Source organism: Dreissena polymorpha, chromosome 8 (assembly GCF_020536995.1).
Source record: "Dreissena polymorpha isolate Duluth1 chromosome 8, UMN_Dpol_1.0, whole genome shotgun sequence".
Classification (NCBI taxonomy): domain Eukaryota; kingdom Metazoa; phylum Mollusca; class Bivalvia; order Myida; family Dreissenidae; genus Dreissena; species Dreissena polymorpha.
In genome coordinates, this window is record NC_068362.1 from 26738854 (window position 1) to 26757967 (window position 19114).

Here is a 19114-nt window from a genome sequence, read left to right on the forward strand (position 1 = left end):
CCGCGGTAATTGTTCACACCTACAAATTAAAAGAACCGCCATTTAATTAGCGTTAAATGTTTATTTGAAACCATTGAAAACTTTCCGCGCTAATTGTTCACACCAAAATTTAAAAGAAACGCCATTTGATTAGCATTTTAAAGTAAAGTTTGTGTGAAAAACACAAAAGGACTGATACGCATTTTTATAGTATGAAAAAAGATTTTTAAAACGTGTGTTGTGTATTCAGATCAACAGGTAATAAATAGGTAGATTTAAGATTATAATGGTAATTTTAAAATTATAAATAAAAAATTATCTTACAGATGAATTGTGTCCGTAAAATTTCTGCAAAAAAAAAATTTCGGCAAAGACCTTTTTTCATTTTTCTTACCTTTCAATACCCGTATATATGAAAATATCTTTACCACGAAGCAAGATATTCACGCTTTCGCGATTATGACACATGTATTGTTGATTGTCATCACCCGCCCGCGGTAATGTACCTGTCAATTATGTTGTTAATTCATCGGTCTCTTTATAACGATAATCCCTAAATTCTTGAGTAATTTAACCTGGGAATCTTTAATTGTCGATATGATCTTAGCCTTTGCTTCTTTTTATAAATATAAAGGAAAGTATGACATGAGACAAATGTACCGATACCCAATAGTCTTGCTTTATGATAATATTGTCACTGAACAAAGATGTAAAAAAATCATAAAATAAGAATTATTACTTTTCAGAATATGCCTGCAATAGACGTCATTAAGGTCAGGTATAAGGCAAAAAACCGCTGAACGATGGTTATCAAACAATGCCGAACCTTAAATTCATATTATGAATTGATTTCATATATATTACCATATATAATATAACATTTTATTTTGATAGGGCGAGTCGTTATATATGTGGGGCGAGTCGTTATAGTTGTTTTGCCAAACTGTTTACAAGTATACTTAATGAACGTCTTAAACAATGGGCGGAAACTAATGACATTTTAACGGATGCGCAATTCGGCTTTAAACCAAACTGTAGCACAGTAGATGCAATATTTATTCTTAATGCCCTCATAGAAAGACAGTTGCAGAATAAAGAAAAACTATTTTGTTGCTATATTGACTACCGGAAAGCATATGACGTCATCAATCGCGGTCAATTATGGAGTAAAATGATTAATATGGGCATCGACGGTAAACTCTTGACCCTTATTCGATCCATGTACAATGAAGTCAAATTACAGGTTAAACACATGGGTTCACTGTCAGACATATTCAATAGTAACGTTGGTCTATTTCAGGGGGAGATAACCTCGCCCATATTGTTTTCACTCTTTATTAATGACATCGAATTAAGTCTGCAGAATGGAATAAACGCCGGCATGACATTAGAACAAATATCTATCTATCTCTTATTATTCGCAGACGACGCGGTTTTATTTTCTGAAACACAAGAGGGTCTTCAAGAGTCATTATACAATTTAGAAGCCTACTGCGATAAATGGAATTTAACAGTTAACATTGAAAAAACAAAGGTCATGGTATTCCGAAAAGGGGGTTCAATCAGTAAAGCATTCAAATGGACTTATAAAGGTCAAGAACTAGAAATTGTGAATAATTTTAATTACCTTGGAATTGTGATGTCAAGTGGCGGATCGTTCGTGCCCGCAACAAATACACTTTATGGCAAAGCATTAAAAGCGATGCATTCTTTGTTCAACCTAACGAAAGATATGAACGTACCCATAAATATCATGTTTAATTTATTTGACGCATATGTTTCATCCATTTTAAACTATAACTGCGAAGTTTGGGGATCCATCAAAGCGGAAAATATTGAACGCGTTCATCGTAAATTTTGTAAAAGACTATTGAACGTAAAAATGTCAACAAATTCACTATCGCTATATGCCGAAGTTGGTCGATTTCCCTTGCATATCGACAGATATGTCAGGATGGTTAAATATTTTTTGAAATTACATACTGTGAAACAGGGAAATTGTATTCTTAAACAAGTTGTAGTTTTACAAAGATTAGAAATTGAACGTAAAAATAATGCTAACAATTGGTCATCGAAAATACGGGACATTCTTAACCAAACCGGTTTCACCGATGTATGGCTATTCCCCGAATCTGTTAACAATGATCACTTTATCCCGTTATTCAAAAACAGATTACGAGACCAGTATATTACCAACTGGGATGTCAGTGTGACGTCGTGTAGCTCAATGATCCTATATAAGGAACTCAAACCGGTTTTTGAAAGATCATCGTATCTTGATATTGTTGTCAACAAAAAACATAGGAACATTATTGCAAAATTACGTTTGTCCTCTCACAAATTATTCATAGAAACGGGCAGACACCAGAATATTGACAGAGATCAACGCAAATGTATATTATGTAACCTTAATGACATCGAGGATGAATTTCACTTTGTTCTTAAATGTCCTTATTATAATGATGTTAGGAATGCATTAATTCCGAACTATTATAGAATCCGGCCAAATATGTTCAAGTTTATTAAACTACTTAATAGCTCAAACAAAACTGTATTAAGAAAGCTAGCCATGTATTGTTTAACATGCTTTAAAATAAGAGAAAATGTCATATATATGTAGTGTTAAATACAAATACATTTTTACAAAAAAATAAGGTCAGAAATATGTAATTATACCTATATTTGTAAACCTATATGCATAAAATTGTGTGACCACTGTGTATTAAACCCATCCATGTACCATTCTCACGAAATATGTTCACGAACTATGTTTATTTCGTGTTTATTTAGATTATTTATTCTTTAAAATGATGTGTGTTTTTGTGTGTACTTCAACGCATGCTGTTATTTATATGTATGTTAATGACGATGAGCTTCACATGCTTAAGTCAAAAATAAACTATTCTGTTCTGTTCTGTTCTGTTCTGTTATACATGTGGGGCGAGTCGTTATAAAAAGTGGGGCGAGTCGTTATGGGGCGAGTCGTTAAGGGGGCGAGTCGTTACATTACCATTATCTGGAATATAATTAATTGAAGGTGCGAAAATCTATTTCCAAACTGCTTTGTGCTGATTAAAGAAGCGTACCGGCCGTTCGTTCACAAGTTGTTAATGATGACTTCAGACATTAAAATTAAGTTTCAATATGAACAGACTTTGACTAAATAAATATGTACATCTTTTCAATCCATTAAAATCGGCCCTTATAGTTAACTTGCATGTATATATAGAGAACTTGAGTGCTTTTCGGTGATTCTCTGCTGTCGCGGGAGTGCTTTTCGGTCGGTATATTGCCAATATTTAACCAATTTTGGGCATTAATACCTCATAATAAACACAAGGTAGTATAAATATGCATGCAATATACCATTTATAACTAATTTAAACCGTTTACACATAATAGGAACGCAAATATTATATATATATAGCGAGAAATTGAGTGCTTTTCGGTCTTCACATGAAGTGCTTTTCGGTCGGTATATTGCCGATATTTATCCAATTTCGGGCATTAATACCTCGTTATAAACACAAGGTAGTATAAATATGCATGAAATATAACCATTTATAACTATTTCAATCCGTTTACACCCAATAGAAACGCAAATATTCACATATATAGCGAGAAATTTAGTGCTTTTCGGTCTTCACATGAAGTGCTTTTCGGTCGGTATATTGCCGATATTTATCCAATTTCGGGCATTAATACCTCGTTATAAACACAATGTAGTATAAATATGCATGCAATATACCATTTATAACTAATTTAAACCGTTTACACATAATAGGAACGCAAATATTATATATATAGCGAGAAATTGAGTGCTTTTCGGTCTTCACATGAAGTGCTTTTCGGTCGGTATATTGCCGATATTTATCCAATTTCGGGCATTAATACCTCGTTATAAACACAAGGTAGTATAAATGTGCATGAAATATAACCATTTATAACTAATTCAATCCGTTTACACCCAATAGAAACGCAAATATTCATATATATAGCGAGAAATTGAGTGCTTTTCGGTCTTCACATGAAGTGCTTTTCGGTCGGTATATTGCCGATATTTATCCAATTTTGGGGCTTAATACCTCATAATAAACCCAAGGTAGTATAAATATGCATGAAATATAACCATTTATAACTAATTTAATCCGTTTACACACAATAGAAACGCAAATATTCATATATATAGCGAGAAATTGAGTGCTTTTCGGTTTCCACATGAAGTGCTTTTCGGTCGGTAATTGCCGATATTTACCATTTTGGGCACAATGTAGTATAAACATACAATCATATAACCATTTCTTACTAATTAAACTCGTTAACATACACTAAAAACGATATATTGCATATATATATAGAGAAATTGAGTGCTTTTCGGTGCTTTTCGGTGCTTTTCGGTTATTGTATGGACCGCCTCATTTTTATACGCCCGTTTAAAAAAACGGGACGTATTATTAGCAATAACCACTGATTTTGAAAATTGACATAAACCCAGTAAAATTATACATTTTCTGATAGATATTTGTAAACCATTTCCAAATATGTATGGTTTGTCTATCTTACATTGCCTAAAGTAATGTTAGTGAATGCGGAAACATTGAAAAATCCCTTGTGTAAAAATTGTAATTTATCATTTTTTTCAAAAAAGTCAACCTGGGTGTATAATTTGTTTCAAATAATGATTTAAGAACACATTTTTTATCCAAACTTTTAATAATTCATTACAGATACATTTCAGCTATGTTAGATGTCCTTGCAATTGGATGGTCAGGCAGGATTCTGTCTGAAACACGTTACCCCCCACCAAACGAAGGACCCAAAAATTCCTGAAATAGACAATAAAAAGTTGATTTTTCTAAATTGCAAATTTGCATGTGATTCAATATCACAGTTGAAATAATTTACAACAAAACAAGAATAAATGTTGAAAAAAAACAAACTTATTTGGTTAGTATTTAAAAAAACAACATTATCCAAAACATGTACAACTGCCCCACCCACCCAATACAAATGTGATACAACCTGGTATTAAAGAAAATTGTCAAAGTAATATTTTTTCTCTTAAACAAAATTTTATTTATGAACTAGCAGTTAAATTGAACAGGAAAAACACTTACGTTTGAATATGCAGCCAGTAATCTGAATTCTTATCCAGAATTCTGATATGTCAGTTGATTAGGAATGGCAGCACCAGGAATTCTGAAAGAACGACAATCCATTACTTATTAATGCTATATTAAATATTATATACTTTTGTAAGATGAAACAGAAACACTGTTTGTTAGAATAGTTCAACACACACCTATTCAAAAAAAGATAAACATATAATAAAATAATAATAAAAAAAAAAATTACTGTAAGAAGTTTCGAACTCATAATATGTGAATGCATGTAACAGCTCAATATCTTTAAACAACTTCTTGGATTTAAATAATTGTCGATACATTAATTAAGAGCTTGTTTTCTTCATGAAAGGAACTCCAAAGATGCTGAAATATAATTGTGCACTGCATGCAAATATTAATTAAGTGATACTGACAAACTGAAAGAACAGAACATTTAACCGAAAATGTTTTCTACAACGTCAAGCTTTTACTGATTCAATGTTTCTTTTTTTCAAAGTTTGCTAAAAAATCATTCGGATATCAAAATTAGCCAATTGTAAGGGCATTTAATATTTCATCCATTTAAGTAATCTTTTTAATGTAGCGCCATATGATAAAATAACTGGAATTCCTTTGCCAAATGAAGTAACTTCCAATTTAATTTTAATAGTACCGGTAATATTAAAATTAATAATAAGATGCAGTCACACATACTGTTTGTAAAAAAGGCTGTTGAACAACTGGTCTTTCACTGGAATATTCCTGTTAACGAAAGGTGAAGGTGGTTGTGTCTCCTCAGAGTCCGATATCTATGCAAATGAACAGACATAAACATATTTTTGTCATCATACTTACAAGTTACATTTCCCACAATAATATTATTTCTTACAGTAGGGGCATGTGTATATTCTGTATTATTAAATAATTAAGTTTAAATTCAGGATATAATTGTTAACCATCAAATTCAATGTCTTCAACATGCAACTGCTTAAAATGTTACTTACCACAATGTAACTGTGCTCATGTATTTGTGAACTCCAATCATAATCACTGTCGATCTTTGTCAGTCATGTTCTCTATAAAATATAAAATAAATAAAATAAAATTTCAATACCGGTATGCACAAAACCTGCGACACATAATAACCGAGTCTTAGCATTGCATTCTCAATTTTGCAAAGGTTAATTCTAGAACCTAACCTTTATATATAATAATATCCATTTATTTTTTGTATATTAATCATGTAAATGAAATGAGAACTGAAATTAATAATAGCAGTTTTAACACGTTAACAAAACAAATAATGAGATGGTGTGTGAAATATAATGCTCCCTAAATGTATAATCAACTTAAAACTAATAACGTTACTTAGCTTTTAAGTTTATGATTATGATCAATCACAGAAGTTACATGTTACATTTGTTACAAGTCCGGTACGACATGGCGCGGGTACGATCTGGAACAGATTTTCTTTGACATAATTAACACAATAATTTTGGTGATTTAAATGAATTCATACCTGCATCGATACCAGATGAGACGATTTCTCTTCCTTCCAAACAAATACTGTGTTTATCGTACGGATATCCGTAAAACTGCTCAAAAGATCGCTCCCGAATTCACCGTAACAACAATGTAATAATTCTGCGCAAAGGGGAGTAACTCTACTGCACAGATATAGTGGTGTTGGAAATAAATAAATATATATTATTTCACGCGCATATACCTGATTCAAATGGTTAGGATTTATTAAAAAACACAATAATTGATTTATTAAAAGCTAAATTTCAAGTGAATCTGCCTTCTTTCTGCAAAATATTGGCCTTCGAATTTTTTACTTTCACTTTTGAGCAATGATTTTTTATTTTCCGGTCATGGCAAGGTCAGATACTGCTTATTTGGACATATCTCCTCCCACATATGCAAATTTTTCATTTGGATTACTTCTTTCATGCTCGTAGTGAAGCGTTAAAAACACCCCACATTTTTCGGTCAACTTTTTGCCTGAACACCGATTGCGCAATAATTTGCATAGCAGGTGCGTGGTTATTGCTAGTATTATAGTTTCACCTTGGCGGCGGGCGGGCCCCGTCCACAGCAGTGTCCGCTCTCTAATTCAAATAGTTTTTATCCGATCTTCACCAAACTTAATCAGAAGTTATATCAAGGCAATATCTAGGTCAAATTCCAATATGGGTCATGCCGGGTCAAAAACTAGGTCACAGGGTCACTTAGTGCATTTCAAGCATTTAGCATGGTGTCCGCTCTCTAATTGAAGTAGTTTTCATCCGATCTTCACCAAACTTGGTCAGAAGTTGTATCTGGACAATATCTAGGTCAAGTTCGAATATGGGTCATGCCCGGTTAAAAACTTGGTCACCAGGTCACTTAGTGCATTTCAAGCATTTAGCATGGTTTCCGCTCTCTAATTAAAGTAGTGTTCATCAGATCTTCACCAACTTTGGTCAGAAGTTGTGTCTAGATGATATGTAGGTCAAGTTCAAATATGGGTCATGGTAAAGTTATCAAGTTGTCCAAAGCCTTAAAACGGGCATATCTTGTGACAGTTTGGCACTCTTGTCTTCTTTCATTTAAAAATGTAAGGAGACCAGCTGCAACCTACCCCACTGTTGAATATAATGTTAGAGTATTCTTAAATATAACACACTACAAAGACTGAAAAAAGACTCCTTTATAATGTAATTATAATATTTCATTAAAAATGTAAACAACCTGAGTCAAAAAATAGTTCTTTTGCAAAAGTATGGTGGGCCAGAAATTACATATTTTTCTGTGTTACCTCCCTTGATCATGTTCTTGATTATGTTAATGATATATAAATTTGTTTCCTAATATGGTGTTTAATGCATTTTTCAACATGTTTCAATGCAGGGGTTTTTTTTAGAAAAAGGGGAAGACGCTGGACGCTGGGTTAAAGGGGAAAATCGAGCGCGAAAGAGACATATTTGGGGAAAAAATAAAAACTGTTCATTTCAATGTCTATAACTCACCTACAGACTTCAGGTTTTTTTTAGAAAAAGAGGCATGTCTCTGACCTTTTTGTTCTTAAACACATGAACAAGTATGATATTAAAGTCAAAGTCCTAAAAAAGTTGCAGGTGTAGATCTAATAATGGGAAATGTTTTCAACTGGGGCCGGGGAACGATGTCAATACTATGATCTCAATTTCATGATGAATGGGTTGACGATCTAGATCTGCTACAGTATTGGCAGGGAAAGGTGCGGCAGCTGCCGATTGTCTACTTTTACTTTCACAATAATCCGACAGTATTAATCGATGTTGATTACATGTACCTCCGAATCCTGCTGGGTTTCAACGGTTTTTGATGATTCATTCTTAAAAAATGCGTCAACGCAATTAATTTTTTCCGAGTCCGAACGTTTTATTTTGTTCGTGTATGAACACCAATTGTGAGACTTTTTTTCTGTTTTAACGTTTTTATCTTGGCTTTCACATAACCCGGATGAAAACTCGACTGGTTTCCGGTAATTAATTGACGAAACACCCTTCTCGCGCAAGACCGGAATCCAGTAAAATAGTCACATGATTAATACGATTAGTTGCCCGGTTTCCATGAAGTAATTTAAGAGCTATATATAGAATCACTGGGATTCCCAGATTTGAGTGTTCGTCGGAAGAGAGAGAGCGAGATCGTTGTACATGGTACAAATTGGATAAGTGTTGACTTCCCAAAAGAAAAAAAAACATTTCCTTGAGGGTAAAATATTATATTTTGGTGAAAAAAATTATATTTTTGGAGGGGAAATTGTATTTTTAGGGGAAAAATTCTGGTAGGGGAAGACGCCGAATATCGGCGTCACTTTCTTAGTAAAAAAAACCCCTGCAATGAAACTTAAATTTGAGCAATATAGCCGGGTAAGCCCTTATAAATTGTATCTTATTTGTAGGTGTTAATTAAATGTTTTGTTAATTTGACATACATGGAGTGTATTAAGTTGGTCATTCAACCTTTTTGACTTGACCCTGCACATACACTCAAAGTAATACATCTGAACCATAGCATTTAAAAAATCATTGTACTTTAATTACATATGTTTTTTCATCACATCACCCAGTGTTTTTTTATGGCAATTTCGGGGCCGATATTCGGCCCCATTCCCCTCAAAAAAGAGTCCCCATTTTGTAAAAAAAATCCCCTCCAGAAGTAAAAGAAAAAAAAATTTTTTTTTTTTTTTTTTTTTTTTAGAAAGAACTGTTTCATAATCATGACAAATTTATTTCATAAATAACTAACAAAGTATATAACTATAAATTATATGATTTTAAATTATTATAAAGTGTTATATTAAATTAGATTAGTTTTTTCCAAATCAGTGGACTTTTCAAATGAATTGCATTTTTCTCCCAAAATGGCCAGGAAAAGGCCTTATGTATCTATATTGTGTCAATATTTGTTGATAAAAACATTCCAATTTGGTCCATTTTATTGATAAAAAATGCTCAAATTTGCCATTGAATCGATTAAAAAAACTCAATTCAACTCAAAATGGCTAAGAAAACTGAGACTGTGCATGAAGGCTGAAACTAATGTTGAAAAAATCATTGATATATATTTCAGAAAAAGGACTGAGACATTCTGCTGTGAATATTATATTCATACAAACATGTGTATTCATATAATAAATAAAATTACATAGAAAAGAGTGAATTGTTAATTTTCCCCTTTTCCTAAAAAACGACGCATTTTTTCCCCTTTGGACGGGCCCCTCCACCATTTCCCTATAAGTGAAAAAAAACACTGCAGTATGGCGTTTTCCCAAAATAAAGCGGAAAATGCCTGCTATTTGGGCCTTTTTTTTATTTTGGATCATGTAGGTTAAAAAACTAGGCCACCAGTTAAAACATAAGAAAAAATGTGTAGGCCTAACCACTCAAAATTTCACATTTAAAAAACAATCTTTATCCATTTAAAACACAATCTTGATCATATGAAACTTGGACAGATTGTTTTTATTTACAATATCTTCGGCAAGTTAGAATCTTGGTTTAGTTGAATAAAAAACTATGTCACAAGGTAAAAACCTGGTAACTACTCTAACTCTATTAACCATTTTCATGACTGGGTCATTATGAAACATGGTCATTATAATCGCAAAACTAGATTCAGTTTGAATCTGGGTCAACTAAGAATTAAATATTTTCCACCAGTTCAATCTTGGAAGACTATTACATGTATATCAGCTCTATAGAAGCCACAGTTATGACTCAATCTAAATGACACTTGGTTAGAATGTTTATCTTAACAATTCTTGAACAAGTTTGATTCTGGATCAAGTGAGGTAAACATCTAGGTCATCTGATCAATTCTTATATAAACCTTATGAAAACTATACATTTATCATTACATTGAGCCATCAACACTATCTGAATGTTTGTATTGACCGTAACAAAGCTTAAAACTGGTTACATGAGGTAAAAACCTCACTTGTCAGTGTTTTTATGTCCCCCAGCACTATAGTGGGGGACATGTTGTTTTTGCCCTGTCTGTTGGTTGGTTGGTTTGTTTGCTCAAACTTTAACATTTGGTCATAACTTTTGCAATATTCAAGATAGCAACTTCATATTTGGCATGCATGTGTATGTCATGGAGTTACATATTTTGAGTGGTGAAAGGTCAAGGTCATCCTTCAAGGTCAAAGGTTAAAACAACAAATCCAAGGGAAGTAATAAGCTTTGAAGGGAGATAATTATCTGAACCTGCCAAAGGATACAAAAAATATATATATCAAAGCGGCACAGTAGGGGACATAGTGTTTCTGACAAACACATAACTTGATTTTCATTCAAAATAGGGTCCGGTTATCAGCCCCATAACCAATGCAAAAATGTATATATTATTCCCAAATGGGAGCTTAAAATTCTCAATGGAATGTCCCCCCCCCCCAATATTAGATCCTAATATATTGTTCATCATCCATCCATATGAGTTCAACATTAGTTAATATAATACAGAAAACACTTGTTTTCTAAATTTTGAAGCATTTTTTAGCAAAACAACAACAACACTTAATCTCCCAAATACATCAAGTGAATTAAAATAATTTTGCAAAAAATATGTTTTATGAAATATCTAAATGATAATGTTAATTTCAACCTTTTTTGTACATATTTAAATGATAATGTTAATTTCAACCTTTTTTGTACCAATACCTCAAAAGGAGCAAGTTTGATAAAAGCAAACTCTATGAACTCATGATGGTGAATTTAACAAAAACAACACATACAAACAGCAGGCTTTTTCCGCCCCATGCCACGGGTCCGAAATTCGGCCCCATTCCCAATGCAAATCTGGTAGTTTTTTTCCCAATTGAAAAAAAAAATTCCCAATTCCAAAAAAAAAAAAAAAAAAAAAATTTTTTTTTTTTTTTTTACCTTAAAATATATAAGTTAACCTGATCCGGTGTAGAAAATAGAAAGTGTTGCATAATTTAAGAATCTGTTGCCTTGAATCTGTTTTAAAGACTGTAATATATGTTATTATTATTTAAGACTTTCCTTATTTTCCTCAAAATCCGGCGCTTCGCACGATTTTTTTCACCTCAAAAAAGGCCAGGCCTTTTCCCCAAATTCAGATTAAAAAACCTGCAGTTATCTCACATGTTCATAATACTTTGTAAAATTTTAATAACAAGTTATCAAAATAGTCGTTATTTACCAGTTAACAGCTTCTTTGAAATATAAGGAACACTATTTACATGCGATAATTTTTCACAATTGAGCCAATTTTGCGAATAATTTTTTTCCCAAAATAGGGGTTTTCACAACGCGAAATTCCCAAAATTCCAGTATGGCGCTTTCCCAAAATGGAGCGGAAAAAGCCTGAACAGGATGGGAAATGGAAGCCCATTGTTACCTTCACTTAGTTTTATTACTGTGTCTTATTTCTTGCCATCAGCCTTCCCACACCACGAGCCTTTTGATGAAGCATGCACTTAACAGGAATCATCGTGCAATAGAGACACAATGGGACAAAAGAAACGGAAACAGAAACAACGACAGAAAGCTAAAGGTTCCATTTTGCTTTTTGTTCGTACATAAAAATGTTATATGTTTAGCGGCTTTAATAGACAAATGATTGCATAACATTCTAAAGAAGCGGGTTTCCCTAAAACTCGTTGCTACCTGATAAAAAGTATTAGCAAAAATGAATAGCCATTTAACCAAATAACAGATTAAAGTGTATTAATGCTAAATATTATTTTTGACCCGAAAGGTCATGTAATCTGTAGGCTATAGCATTTTTGTGTTGAGTCAGAAGATTAAATGCATACATCAGCATTTGAAGCATCACATTGTGAGTTCCATTCTTGTCTTAGATGCTTAATGGATTGCCCAATATGCACAAATTAAGTAATATGATGTGATTATTCAAACACACGTATGTCTATTTTGTACACTCTTTAATTTATACAAACCATTCCATTTCTCAATTGAGTTCGGTATTCATACATGGACTATATTTTACACTGAAGCTGAAACTGGTGAACAGCTGTCTGAAACAAAAGATGAGCCGTCATCTTCTTTATTGGGAGAAACAGGACAGTCATCAGTTGAAACAGCCCAGCCATCGGTTGAAACAGAACAGTCATCAGTTGAACTGTCAGGGATAGGACAACGTGATGGTAAACACACTTTCACGAATTTATATGAAGAGTTAATGAAATATTTTATAGGTTATCTCTATAACAATTATAAAGAGGCATGCAACAGGTTAACCATTTATTGTACTGAACAATCGGTTAACTGGCTTCGTTTTCTAGTAAAGGGTAATCCAAAACTTTTTAACATAATCCATTTTTCATTGATTAAGTTGTACACATTTCATGACTAGTGCTGGACATACTGGCAACTAATGCCAGGGGTGGCGAAATAAAATGCCCGAGTTGCCCTAGTCGTACATTTGCTTGTCTGGGCTACTGATTTTTTTTCAATTAAGGTAGCGCACCTCTAATGATTTCCCGCGATTTATTTTACGATCATTGCCGATCTTCAATGATCGGTTATTTCCGAGAGATGCATTTTATTTTTTTCAAAGTTGGAATTTTGTTATATGTTTACGTTATTCCTTTAGAATACATTATTTTCACAATAAATATTGACTTTGATCCAAATATCATCTGAAAAAATACGATTTCGTGATTTCTTCAAAGATTGGCGAGCCTTTTTACCTGTTTACTTATGGATATCTAATTTAAGCTTGCACAAATGTGAAGTTGTCGTGGCCTAGTGGTTAGGGCGATGGACTGTAAATCTTTTGGGATCTTCCTGCGCAGGTTCGATTTCTGCCGACATTGCATACTTTTTGCGACACATTTTATTTCTTTTCTAACGTAATTTGATTTAATGTAGCATATATGCTATGGTTTTCGTTTAATATGTTGAAATTTTTATGCACATTCTTCAATTTTTAAAATTAAAGCAACGTTATGGCTAAATTGGGTGATTTACTACTGAAAATACGAATGTTGCATGTTGCATTTTTATTTTTATTTAAAAAAGTAAACGGTAAATCTGTCTATTTCTTGGTATTTTTGCTGTCTATAGTGTTTCTATAAAAACTATGTTTAAAATATAACTTAAATGATACTATTTTGAATTTTATGACACTTTGTTTTTAACCGAACCAATTTTTACTTGGCTGAAATCACTTACATTTCATGGCGCTCTTCCATAGATAAAAATTTGTAAAAAATAAATGTCTGTAAAAGAATACTTATTTCATCTTGTTTATATTTTAAACACCTTTACTGCATCTATACACACCAACAGCATGCCCATATTTGGAAATTTGAATGAATTATGGAACTTTTATATACTCCAGGGGTGAAAATAAACTGTACAAAAGCTGAGCGTGGGGGTGGTTTTGAAAAAAACTGTATATTTTTTAAAAAGCATGGAAAGCCTACAGGGCTTTCACTTGACCCGAGCTCCCGGGTTTTGACGCTTGAAAATTACAGAAGACCCCTTTTTGACTCTTGAGAAAATTACGTCATGCGTCACATTTGACCCGGGGGAATATACCGACTTGCGTCAACGAGATCAAAAGTTGTTAAGACTAAGCGATAATTGGCTCGGGGCGGAGTATCTCATTTAGTACACGCTAATCGTTAACGCCCGTTTCCAATCATCGAAGCACAAGTCCACCCAGTAGTCGGAGTTTGGTTAATTAAGAAATCTAGTATTGACCAATTAAAACACTGCTGGTTCGATGACGCGTGTATTAACTTTCCATTATTTATCATAGCGTTTGTTATCAGCTGTTTGCGGAAAAGACGTGTATTAAACCCACCTAGTTGCAATAATCCAACTCCCAGCTATTGACCCTCTGAGTTGTACGTATGTACTCATAAAAGCTCAGAGCATTTAAGAAGAACTATAAACCCACCAAAACAGAATGGACTCATCCGCGTCAGTTTTAATAATATTCAATATGAAATAATAACATCCATATCCACATAACACCGTAAAGCATATTTTGAGATATTTCCAGAGTATGGCAGAATGTATTTCCAAAGCTGAATGCACCCATCACTGTTTCGCTTCATGATTGCTCAGTTCAAAGACGCGCGAAAGTTATGCTGGCATATGTACTGTCTACAACGTCAAATTACACGCTTTGCATCAAAGTGGCTAAAAATAACTATAGAACCGATACAACTGGCCTTGTGGCAAAGTGACAATTTTTGCATGAGCTAATTGATTACAAAATACATGTATGCGTAATAATTGACCGTTTGATAAGGCATAGAAAACGGCGTGTTTGTCGCACGTCTTCCGTGAAGATGGCACATGAAATAATTAAAGGGATCTTTTCACGCTTTGGTAAATTGACAAAATTGAAAAAAGTTGTTTCAGATTCGCAAATTTTCGTTTTAGTTATGATATTTGTGAGGAAACAGTAATACTAAACATTTACCATGGTCTAATATAGCCATTATATGCATCTTTTGACGATTTTAAAACCTAAAAATTATAAAGCGTTGCAACGCGAAACGATTGAATAATTTGGAGAGTTCTGTTTTTGTCGTTAAATTTTGTGAAACTTCGAAGATTGCTTATATAAGGTATAAAATACGACCCGAATGTGTACTCGGCGGAATAGCTCAGTAGGCTAAAGCGTTTTTACTTCAGGACTCTGGCAGGACTCCAGGGGTCACTGGTTCGAAATCTGGTCCGGGCAATGTTCTTTTCCTTTTTTTATTTTTATTCTTGATTTTTTACTGGAGCTTTTACGATCCAATGTTTACATTTATCGATATAAAGCATTTAATGAATAAGTTAAAAAATGCCAAAATCTGTGAAAAGGCACCTTTAAAGGGCGTCGGAATTTTCGATGGGATTAAATACGGAGGCACCTTTATCGGCGAGTAGAAATAATTTCCTTTTATAGTTTACCGATTTATATAGGCTATTGTGTTTAGGTACCACCCGTATGTTGTTGTTTTTTTTTGTGATAGCCAGCGGAAATGGGGTTTTTTCACATTTTGTATTTCATTCTTAATTTAATAGCCACGCGAAACGGTCAAACAAAGTTATTGGATAATGTGTAATTGTGCAAAGTGTAATTGTGCTAGTGCATTCGGAAAATGTCGCAGAGAAACCTTTTCGAATTCGGAATCGGTAGTAACTCTGAAAGTGTGTGTAAGACGCCAACGACAAAGCGTACTTTAGATCTAAATGACAGTGCTCCTAACACCCCCAAACGTGCGAAAGAAGAACATATGACATATTACTCTGCTGTATACATGAAGTTAATGTTGTATTAGAATACATGTTTTGTATTTATTAATCATTGAAATATTGTGTTTAAATGCATAGTGTTGTAGTGACAGTAAAATGTAAGAAATAAATGTTAACATACATGTATCTTTTTATTTGTTGCTTTTTATATATTATATCTCAGTAATTTGCTTCAATTGCAAAAAATCATTGACTCTCCTGCGTTATTATTAGGACTCGCAGAAGTTTGATTTTGACTCTTGAAAATATGGTCCCAAGAGTCCTTGACTCTTGAGATTTGAGGTCTAAGGAAAGCCCTGAAGCCTACCTACAAATTTGCATGTAGTTCAGTTAAATGATGCTGATTAAGAAAATAGTTAATTAGATTACATTTGGATATGTGCCCATTAGAGGTGCGCTACCTTAAGTTGTCCATGGACAACAAGTCGGGTTGAGGAATACAAAAAATACATTGTATTAAAGCCGTTATTAAATTTTACAAAACTGGATGTTGACAAGCGATTACATTGTCAGTGCTATTTGCAGAGCAATCAAGCTAAAATACGGGCACTCTCCTGTGCAGTGATCTCACTTATGCTATAAGTGACCCAGAGCAAGCCGCATTTTCAACATTTGGCCCGACTGTTAGACAGTGTACAGACTGGTTTCTTTATTACAGACTGGTTTCTTTATTTTTACAATCAGACAGAAATAAAAGTATCGAACTAAGATAATCAAAACATGGTCTACCAGTGATTTTTTTTGCTTTAATTTGTTACAGCCTGTGCCTTTTGAATTGGGAAAATTAGCGTGATAAACCGTGAAATTGGGAAAAATAGCGCGATAAACCATGAAATTTGGAAAAATGAAGCATTATAAATAGGATTATAAGTAACAGAAGTGATATTGTTTTTAAGTGCATGTTCAGGGAGTTTTCTAGAAAAGGAGTCTGGTCAAATTGTTTTTTTTTTAATCAATAAAAGTGGCAAGTTTGGGAATGATTTATGGACAAAAATGACTAAATTCAAGTTATATATTTTGTAAGATGTTTAAAAAATAAAGAAAGTTGAGACCTAGTTTTAAGAAATCATAATAAAGTTATATGAGACTTCTTTCTAAAAAAAAAATAATAAATAAATAAATTTTTTTTTTTTTTTTTTTTTTTTGGAAGTTGGGCTTTTTTTGGGGAAATTTTTGTCAGAATTTTGGGAAAAAACGTGTATTTTTGCGATTGGGAAGCAGCCGAAATTCGGCTGTAAATTTGAGCAAAAAAAATCACTGTCTACATTGTTATTTCAGACGACTTTAACGGTAAAGATGGAACTGATGAGGTCCACATATTGGACTAGTTTAATTTGTTAAGATTACGATCAGAGCTCCAGCTAACTTTTTAAGATAGAGAGTATTTCACTCATGACTTTTTTAGCTGATGACTAAAATACAAAATCAAAGACTTGCGGGAGTATTTAAAATACTCCAGCAATAGTCTTTGATTTTGTATTTTATAAAATTTTTATTCATGAACATGCAAAAAACATGTTTTAATAATAAAGAACATCTACAATTGTATACATAAGCATGCATTTTGAAATGGCTGATCAAATAATCTGAATTGGAGCACTGTTGGGCACTGTTGGTCCAACTGATAATTGCACAAAATGCGCATGACAATTTTTATGATGATTTTTTCACTCATCAAAAGTATAATTATGTGTAACACATGTTTTAATAATACTAGCTTTGCAAGATTAAAAGTTTTAGAAAGTCTTTATATTGTTGATAATATACTGCTATTATGAATGTACCATGGAAATACAACTATAACTAAAACAAGCAAAAAAATTATACTCATTTTGATTTATTCCACATTATTTTACATTTAATAATCAATAAATGCGTTTATAATTTATATAAACATTAATGGAAAAGTGTAGTTCAGTAATGGACAAGTTAAATTTCCTAAATGGTTGTCCGTGGACAAGTATAGTTTTTAGCTCACCTATGTGCTCATGGTGAGCTTTTGTGATCACCTTTTGTTCGTCGTCCATTGTGCGGCGTCAACATTTGCCTTGTTAACACTCTTGAGGCCACATTTATTGTCCAATCTTCATGAAATTTGGTCTAAAGATTGGTCTCAATGATATCTTGCATGAGTTTGAAAATGGTTAGGTTTGCTTGAAAAACATGGCTGCCAAGGGGCGGGGCATTTTTCCTTATATGGCTATAGTAAAATCTTGTTAACACTCTAGAGACCACATTTATTGCCCGATCTTCATGAAACTTGGTCAGAAGATTTGTCCCAATGATATCTTGGATGAGTTCGAAAATGATTTTGGTTTCATTTAAAGCATGACCACCAGGGGGCGGGGCATTTTTCCTTATAAGGCTATATAAGACTTTAGTAAAACCTTGTTAACACTCTTAGAGGCCACATTTATTGTCCAATCTTCATGACATTTGGTCAGAATATTGGTCTTACTGATATCTTGGATGAGTTCGAAAATGGTTACGTTTGCTTAAAAAAACATGGCTGCCAAGGAGCGGGGCATTTTTTTCTATATGTATATAGTGAAAACATGTGAACACTAGAAGTCACATTTTTTGCCCAATTGTCATGAAATTTGGTCAGAAAATTTGTTTCCTTGATACGAGAGTTGAGTTGGAAAATGGTTCTGGTCAGTTGAATAACATGGCTGCCGGGGGGGGGGGGGCAGTTTTCTTAAATTTATATAGTAAAAAAAAGCTTGTGAACACTCTAGAAGTCCCATTTTTTGCCCAATCATCATTAAACTTGGTGAATAGATTTGTTATATATATCTCTCAGATGAGTTTGCAAATGATCCCGATGGGTCAATAAACATGGCTGCCAGAGAGGTGGGGCAGTTTTCCTTATGTGACTATATCAGGGGTGTCAATTTTCCGGATTATTCCGGAAATCTGGATTTGAGCCGTCCAGGGTTGATTTTGAGGTGAATGTAAATCCGATGAGTTTGTTTAAGGGGGGGTTGGGGTAGGGACAAATTTCATTCCAGAACGAATATTGTTATAGCATCGTCGGCATTCTGGACATTTGCGCTTGGTACCGACTTTATTTATTGATTTCTGATTGGTAAGCGGCTGGCACTGACATGAGCAGTAACTGACAAAGTAAAGCACTGCAATATCATATTTTAAAACAATATGTTGATCAAATTATATATTGACTGCGTATTTGCTAGGTTACTGGTTACTGGTTTACATTTTCTGCAGTCAAACGATATGCATATT

General features: G+C 33.3%; 1 protein-coding gene and 1 long non-coding RNA gene across 4 annotated transcripts in view; one reads left to right on the top strand and one right to left on the bottom strand.

The window, feature by feature from the left end:
• LOC127841072 (uncharacterized) overlaps nt 1-19114 on the top strand; it is a 56806-nt gene that overhangs the window by 11862 nt on the left and 25830 nt on the right. For all 3 annotated transcript variants that reach the window (XM_052369614.1, XM_052369615.1, XM_052369616.1), the window contains exons 2-3: nt 12024-12137; nt 12601-12750. In XM_052369614.1, the coding sequence (XP_052225574.1) occupies nt 12092-12137; nt 12601-12750 (196 nt within the window). In that variant the 5' untranslated portion in view covers nt 12024-12091. The remainder of the gene's footprint in view (nt 1-12023; nt 12138-12600; nt 12751-19114) is intronic.
• LOC127841087 (uncharacterized) lies at nt 4715-7133 on the bottom strand. The gene is made up of 5 exons (XR_008030698.1): nt 6604-7133; nt 6089-6160; nt 5799-5893; nt 5097-5178; nt 4715-4805 (listed from the first exon to the last, which is right to left on the bottom strand). It is a non-coding gene; the product is annotated as an uncharacterized LOC127841087 (long non-coding RNA).